General features: G+C 44.9%; 1 protein-coding gene across 1 annotated transcript; it reads left to right on the top strand.

The window, feature by feature from the left end:
- Positions 1–787: 787 nt before the first annotated feature.
- On the top strand, positions 788–2,157 carry LOC308107543 (uncharacterized protein). Its single transcript, XM_080459924.1, has 3 exons — positions 788–1,086; positions 1,258–1,407; positions 1,840–2,157. The coding sequence occupies exons 1-3, from the start codon at positions 990–992 to the stop codon at positions 2,082–2,084; spliced, it is 492 nt and encodes a 163-aa protein (XP_080316050.1). The 5' UTR covers positions 788–989; the 3' UTR covers positions 2,085–2,157.
- Positions 2,158–8,697: the final 6,540 nt, after the last annotated feature.

Raw genomic sequence — 8,697 nt, 5'->3', positions numbered from 1 at the left:
ACGCAGGAACAACGAACAGGATGGAATTATCTGGCAGTGTAGTGCCGAGACGACCAGGCTTTTATACTGGAGTAGATTGCTCAACCAGGTACAGGTTGTCCTCGTCTGCAGCACCAGGGGCAGTCGGCCACGGCCCCTGCCTCACACTGCCTGAAGAAAGGGAGGGGGAAACATAGAAAGACACTCGACCATAACATAGATAGACTTAAAAATTCAAGACACCAGGCAGTGATGGATTACCGGCGGAGTGGTACAAGGTGTCTGGACAGGAAATAAAACCTCTCCTCTTAACCACCTTTAACTGGATCATCGAAAATGCAAAAATTCCTCCATCATGGAGACAGGGACTAATTTCTGTAATTCCAAGAGAAGGGAAGGATAAGGAACTATGTAACTCATACAGGCCAATATCGGTCCTGAATCAGGACTACAAACTTTACGCTTCCATTATTTCTAGATACCTTGACTCATTTATACCATATTTGGTTGACGGAGACCAGACAGGTTTTGTCAGGGGACGACAGACTCAAGACAATATTAAGCCCCGTTTCCACAGTGCCCCTTGGTACCGGTACAGGACCTGTGGTAACCGTTTGGTGTGCATTTCCACTGCCACAGTTACCGATACCAACAGGTCCCATTGGTAACCATTTCTCGCTACCCCTCGCTACCCCTCCGTTTGGGATACCAGGCGCAACCTCCCGGATATGAGGGGGAGGAGCTTCAACACTGTCGTCTGCTGATTGGTCTGTGACAACCCAAACGCTACTCTACCGGCAAGCCCGCCGTTTCAAATCAGTAAAGAAAGTGAAGACTGGATCCTTGGACGACTGAAGAAGTGCAATTGCTCCTCTCCATAATCGGAGAAGAGCAAATTCAAAAAGAGCTAGACGGGGCAGTAAGGAATGAGAAAACCTTCAGGGCGGTGTCGGAGAGGATGAGGTGTAACGGCTTTAGTAGAAGTCCTGCACTGGCGGTGGTTGGACGCCATGGACCAAATTTATGGCCACAGACCGGCCAGTCAGGGAAGAGAAGCCGGTTTGGACAGCGCCACAGCCCTGCTGGAGTCTCTGGTAGAGGGAGATGGTAAGTTTTTAAACTCTGAAATCCATGCTTTTTGTATTCACGCGAGGCGCGAGCCAGTTAGCTTTAGCATGCGGCTATGCTAGTTAGCTTTAGCACGCGGCTTTTAGCTAGTGAGCTTCAGCCCCAGTTATCGGCGCAGTCTGAACGTGTGGTTTGTTTACATTTCTGCAGGAGGAAGTGAGTCGATGGGTGAGGATTTCACCTCCCCTGGACCCAGTAGTGTGGAGGGGCGGTGCAGCACACCGTCACTCCCAACCCCATCACCTGCATCGCCACCACCTCGTCCAGGGGTTGGGAATGTGTCGCTCCTGCAGCGCCCAAGTAAGGAGTAGCTTTTACATGTTGTTATTGCAGTACTGGTATTCTGTTAAGTAGAAGTATATACATGCACCATTACATTGAATACTGTGATAAATACCTAACAATGCACAGCACAAATGATGCAGAGTACTCATATATTTTCTGCTGTTTTTGCAGCTGGATGTTTATATTATTATATTCATGCTTAACGTCACTCAACAACAGATTATGATCAAACAATTAAAGTGCAGAGCAGTGAGGTGATAGGTTCCACACTGGCAGTGTCTTCCCACACATCCTTGTGACGTTTCAAGCTGCATATTCACTGTTTTGTATATTTATACTTCTGTGAAGTGTCCTTGAGTACTGTGAAAGGCGCTGCCAAATGAAATGTATTATTATATTGTTACTGTCCAATGCTTAACTTAAGTTCTTTCGCCGTTTGCTGTTTAGGCAGGAGGAGGCGGGAGCAGCAACACCACCACCTGACAGAGCTCCTGAGGGAGATGCAGGCCTCAGATGAGCGGGAGGCACACCTCAATAGGGAGTTTCAGCGCCAGCAAATGGAGCAGCAGGAGCGTACACGTCTGGAGGAGGTCCGGGCCCGCCAGGAGGAGAGGCAGGAGGAACGGCGCCAGGGGGTGGCTTTGCTTGCCCAGGCCCTGAGAGCCCAGCGTGGCACAGGGCCAAATGAATAGCCGGTTCAAATATGTAAATAATATGTTCAAATATGTAAATAATATGTTCCAATAAATAGTTTTTTCACACCCCAATATGCGCATCTACTTTTTGGTCAACACTTGTGATGTGCTGGAGGTCTCCACTCTGACTGTGGTGTGAACTGAGCCGTATTTTGTGAGGAAAAAGTTTGGAATGAAAACTTGTTACAATTCAGATTATTTTTTCTGTCAGATGCTTTCAGAAAAACTTGGATGGGGTTGTTAGCAGTGAGCTTTCTGATTTGTTTGGCTTGTAGATGGACAACAAGGGCGCAAAGATCAGTGTTGCAGATTTAATGCAGCCTGAAACAAGTAGAGCAAGAAAAACAAAACTAACTCAGGTAACAGTAACAGGTTTTTGAAATAACACAACCCCAAACAGTTTCTTCAAATATATACAGCTCTATTTACAAATACTTCATGCATTTAGGACATCGCCGGACACACTCTCCCACACAGGTAGCGAAAGGTCTCTTCAGACATCCGGAAGTTCTGCAGCCACTGTGTGCTTGTGAAGCAAGGCACTTTCCTCTCCCACCAGTCGTTGCTTCGAGTGACAGCCCAACTTGTAGGCCTGTGGCGGTGTTGTTGCAGCGCTGCCAGGATGACCTGGGAGACATAACAGCACATTTATACACATTTAAACATCAATCTATTTCTATTTTATTATATTGTATTTTTTACTTTTTCTAGTTTCTGCTGTGTGTGCTTCTTTCTTTTTTACCATCCTGTTGTACCACTGCAAATTTCTCCACATGTGAGATAAGTAAAGGATATCTTATCTAATCTTAATTAAAAGCCAGTGATATAAGACAATTGGAAACACTTTTAAATTAATAAAAAAGCCCAGTATGAGGCTTCCCGTTTTCGGTAACACATAATCAAAAAAGGGGAAAAGGACATAATCATAATTACAGGTGAAATTTATCTCTTCCCAATAACTACAATAAACTAAAGTAAGTACAAATGGCTTCTGCAGCGGTAAAACAACTACTAGTAGTAACTATTGAAAAAACAACATTTTTATGAAGGTGACATTTTAATGGCTGATTAATCATGAGGTGCATTTTAGACATGTAATGGAGTAAAAACTACAGATAATTGGGGCCTAACGTCATGGGGTGAAAGTAAAAGTATGCTCTATATTGTCACTGAAGTAAAGTACAGTTACCCGGTTGCGTCGCCTCTTTCTTCTCTCCCGCAGTCGTCTCTCCCCTTCCCATCTCTCCTCCTCCTCCCGCCTCTCCTCCTCACAGCTCTCCTGCTCACGGCTCTCCGGTTTTGCAAGGGAGCAAAAATCCAGAAGAAAACACACGACGATCTCATAGTCCTCCATGTTTGTTCCTCGAGTTCTCCCGCGTTGACCGCTGCGTAATGGCGTCACATCCTGCGTGATTACGCTGCAGTTCATAACCCCGCCTACATTTCAAACCGTTACCCGTGTAATGGAAACGCGGCACTGATACGGGTCTGGTTACGGATAGTAACCGTCAGGTACCGGTACCAAGGGGCACTGTGGAAACGGGGCTTTAGAGGTGCACACCATGTTCTTAGCCATGTGGAGAGGGAGCAGGACAGTGTGTTATTAGCAAGTTTGGATGCTGAAAAAGCTTTCGATGGTGCAAATTGGCAGTTTTTATATAAAGTAATGGAAAAATGTGGTTTCTCTAAAGAGTCTATTTGTATATTTAGAGCACATTCCCATTTGCCTTTTGCCCGAGTGAGAGCTCTTACAGAGCAAATAACTTTGGAACGCGAAGTAAGGCAGGGTTGTCCCCTCTCCTCCAGCCTCTTTGCAATTTATATTGAACCACTCGTGCAGGCAATTAGGCAAAATCAATGCATAGAAGGTGTCAATCTAAAGAGTGAGGAACACAAAATTGCGTTAAATGCAGACGACATATTAATATATCTAAGAAATCCAAATGTCTGCCTGCCAGTTGCAGTGGATCTTCTCGAATCCTTCGGCCAATATTCTGGATATGGATTAAATATTCGGAAAACCCAGGTTTTATCTTCTAACTTTACCCCGACCCCCAAGATCACAAAAAGCCTCTCTCTTAATTGGAATCTTAGAGCGATTAGATATTTGGGAGTTTAGCTGGCGCAGAAATTTGAAGACATGTATGAAAGAAATTACCACCCTATTAACACCAAAATTAAAGACGATTTGGGACATTGGTCTCTCCTCCCCTTGGACATGAGTAACAGGATTGAAACTATGAAACTAAATGTTCTACCAAGGTTGCTATATCACTTCATGTCTATACCAATACAAAATCCTCTTAAACAATTCAACGAATGGGACAAGCTAATATCCCGGTTCATCTGGAATGGAAGAAAACCAAGAAATAAATATTCAACTCTCCAACTAATAAAGACAGGGGCGGTATGTCCAAACCAAACCTCAGAGATTATTATTATGCTGCACAGCTTAAACCACTTGTCTCCTATGTAAAGACATGGTGCTTAATAACCAAGAAACACCCATGCAAACCTTATTGAGCGATGTGAAACTTGTAAAGGGGCTTTTTCCTTTTTGGCTCACGTTTCTCCTCCGAGGTCCTGAAGTCACCCGGAGCGCTGCAGCATCCGCCCCCCTGTATTCTCTGTATCTCTTTGCTGTTCTTCTGAAACTCCGGAGTGGGGATCGTCTCCTGCTACATTAGTTTTATTACCCTTTGAAATGCCCCCCACATACATACAATTATTCCTTCACTTGCCAAGTCTAAAATCAACCAGTTTATACCCTCCACCCAATTATAGCGATCACCATACAGAGTTGGCTCACTATAGTTAAACAGCTAAAATTAGAGAAACAAACTAGGAAACTAAAATGGATAGCATATGACACAGCATTTGCACCAGCATCCATGGACCAAAGATTAAAATTTCTGGTCTGACAGGGGTGTGACTGCTTATTGTAAAATAATGAAGCATAATAACTTGCTGAGTTATGAAACTCTGAAGAGTAGATATGACCTCGAGAAGCCAGAAATGTTCAGGTACTTCCAAGTTTGAGAGTATTTCCACACAGAGATCCAAGTCCGTGAATCAGACACAAATGCAAATCAACTTGTGAGACTTTTTGTACAGGCATACGGTGAGGGGGTAAAGAATAGTGTGTCTAAACTACAGTATATCAAAGTATTAATGGTTCTAGAAAACATACAACAGACTACATCAAAGAAAGATGAGAAAAAGAAATGAAAGCTACAATCTCAGCAAAGCAAAGGACATATAACACTCTCCAATACCTGGCGTGAATTCAGCTGTAAAAACATAACACGACTTCCGGTGTTGACGATGTAGGAGAAAGTCACGTGATAGAGGTCTCCCGGTGAAACTGTAAAGATATACCTTTAAGCACTACGTTCTGTCGGCGGCTTCAGACGAAGTCGCCGACACTCTATCAAAGAGTCAGCTGATATCGGAACTGGAGATGCAACAGACCTCCAGTAAGACATGGCGGCATTAATCCTGCACTCGGTAAAACCTTTACAGACCTTGATGGACACACTCCGCGAGACTGTGAATAACTTTAACGGCCGCCTCACTGCTGCAGAGTGCCTGGCGGGGGAAAACTTTGAGCGCGTAACAAGCACTGAAAAAACAGTGGAGTTACTGAAAAGACTCAGAACAAGCTGCTCCAAGACCGCCTGGACGATCTGGAGAACAGGTCCCGGAGAGTCAATCTCCAGATTATAAACATCCCTGAGGGCAGTGAGAACGGCCAAGACCCGACCGAATTTATATCTGGGCTGCTGATGGAAAAAATGGGTCCCGGCGTCTTCTCCAAGCCTCTGGAGCTGGAGAGAGCACATCGGTCCCTTGCCTCTAAACCCGGACCAGGAGGTAACCTGCTAACAAATTTTGTTGTTGTTTTATCCGTTGGTTTGTTCATGTACGTGATATCTGTTCTTCCACTATCAAGGCTTCTCTTTAGCCTTGAAAGAGGGATATATGGTATATGATTTTCTTATATTTCCTTATATTTTCTCTGTGTGTTACTCTTTACTTAGTATTATATCATGCCCTCTCCTTGTAGTGCTGGTTGGTGCCTATAGGTCTGGCCAGGTCAGATGTGAGGTCACATCCCATCTTGTGAGGGAGGCTGAATGATAGAGGCATCCTCTCAAACTAAGCCAGATGTTATGAGATCATCATGGTATATTAGAATATGCAAAAATGCAAATTGTGTGTGGTCTCTCTGGTCAGTATATAACTGACCAAAGCCTTTGTGCTGGCAGAGTAGCAGATTGAAAGTCAGCTTCTCTCCCCCTGACTCATTTCATCTGTCTGGGATTTTTTGATGCCACCTGATTCGATATTTAACATTTTTAATCAAACGAAGAAGCATCGTCGAAGCAAGTTCTTTTACTCACTCTTTTCAAGTCAGCTGAAGTTTCCCTTCACTGTGCTAAGGTCCGGGTAAACTCCCAGCCTCGCGCCCTGGTACTGAAGCTCGTTCTGTATGGCCCACTGGAGCACCTTCTCCCTCTCGCGAAAATGATGAAAACACACCACAATACGTCTGGGGTACATTAACTCTAAATCCTGTATTCAGTCCCTTAGTCTCAAACTGCAAATCATAAAAAGAACATCTACAATCACATTGATCCTCCTGCTGAGGTCTATAAACATAGAGACTACAATCATCTTGAATCAGCACCCATCTCTTATCATTAACAAAAGCAAACTTCTCTGATAAACCTGGTAGCTTAATGAGATGGCCCTGGTTGTCTTCCCACTGGGCTCTAAGCTTACCCTTACCACTATTCTCACCAGTACATTGACATGGGAGACGCACCGACTTCCCTAACGGCCCGTCAACTCTAGTTCTCATAACGTCTTGGTCTTGACCTCATCCGAGGTGGTCTGGGGCTTCTCTGTCTGACTGAATCACCAACCTGTCCTGTAGTGGAACTACTGCTCTCTGAAGCTCTCTGCTTCATGCTCCACTGTTGCAGGCACATGTTGGAGATCAACGTCTTTGAATCCTTGCCCTTGTGCAGCAACTGCTTAGTCATCGTTCGCATCACTAAAAATGTGCTCAGGATCAGCAGCTGTGTGCACATTATGGATCGCCTCTTCACCTGAATCTTGGTTCTGGAGGTCGTCATGCAGCACCTCATCAACATGTACTTCCTCATCTCCTCTTGGCTCTCCTGAGCCCTCAACATCTTGGCTCTGTGAGCTTAGTGCCTCTCCGCCTGGTGCGATAAGTGATACCACGTTGGAGATCCCTTGACCTGAACCGCAGTTCCTGTACCGCGAACAACCTCAAATGGACCCTCGCGACGCTCGTGATACCACTTCCTTCTAAATATCTTCACGAACACCTTGTCTCCAGGCAGCACTGTGCACCTCTTTTGCTCATCAAGCTTCTCCTGCACCTTTTCTTGCCTCTGCCTGTCCAAAACATATGTGGATATTCTTTTATGCAACGTAGCCATATATGTGACATATGCCCTCTTCTCTTCTTCCAGAAGACTCAGACTCGGGCCCTTTCCATATATACGCAAACAAGGTGTTGGCATCTGTCTGCCTGTCACCAACTCATGTGGTGTCATACTGTATGTAAGTCATATAACTCACTCGATCGGCAAATCATCAACGCTAATCGGAGTGCTGCTACCCAGTTTAAACCCGCATGTTGACAAATCTTAACAATACGTTTTTTTAAAACTCCATTCATCTTTTCACAAATCCCCTGGCTCTGCGGGTGATACAACGAACTGAGACGCTGCTTGATTCCCAGTTTTAGCAAAATCAGCTTCATCGTTTTATCCACAAATTCCTTGCCATTATCTGAGGATATTCGATCTGGATGCCCCCATCGAGGGATCACTTCCCGGCACAAAAACTTGGCAACTGATTGAGCACCCTTTCACTTCGCCAGGCACGCTGCTGGCCATCGTGAAAATCTGTCCACAACGATATATCTTTTACCATTAACTGGCTTAATCATGTCCACAAAGTCCATGGCTAGTTCACGCATCAGACCCTTAGGAGTAGGGATATGTCCTAGTGGCACCAGTACCCCTCTCCGAACATTGTTTTTCAAATGCCTGCCTATCAAATGATCAATCTGTCGTAGTAAATATGGTGCCCAAAAACCATATTCATTTATGATTTTTGGCCGAACTTCTCCTCTAGCGACGTGAGCCAGACCATGGGCTTCTCTGATCATCAGACCTAACAGGTCAGGGGGCACTACTATTAGCCCTGCATGATTTCTCCAAAGACCTGTTTCATCTTGTGTTGCCCCTCGGTCCAACCACAACCGTTTATCCACCGCGGGCGCCGCTTCCTGCATCAAAATCACATCTCTAAAGGTAATCTTGTCCTCTAGGTTCACCTCATGAGATACCAAAGCACTCTACTCAGCTTCTCTACTCCTGTGACTAATTTAGCGGCCTCGTCCGCTGCTTGTCTGCTTTATGTGCTGCACACTTAGCTATCGCTATTTCTTTAGGTTTCATCATGCATGATGTTGTATCGGAGAACCATCTGTTTTCGTGAACCCACGGTTTTTCCACACTGCTCCAAACAGATGACATACATTATGTGCATATGCACGGTCTGTGTA

Source organism: Lipophrys pholis (assembly GCF_963383615.2).
Source record: "Lipophrys pholis genome assembly, chromosome: 3".
Taxonomy (NCBI): domain Eukaryota; kingdom Metazoa; phylum Chordata; class Actinopteri; order Blenniiformes; family Blenniidae; genus Lipophrys; species Lipophrys pholis.
This window is presented reverse-complemented; position numbering and strand designations above follow the sequence as displayed.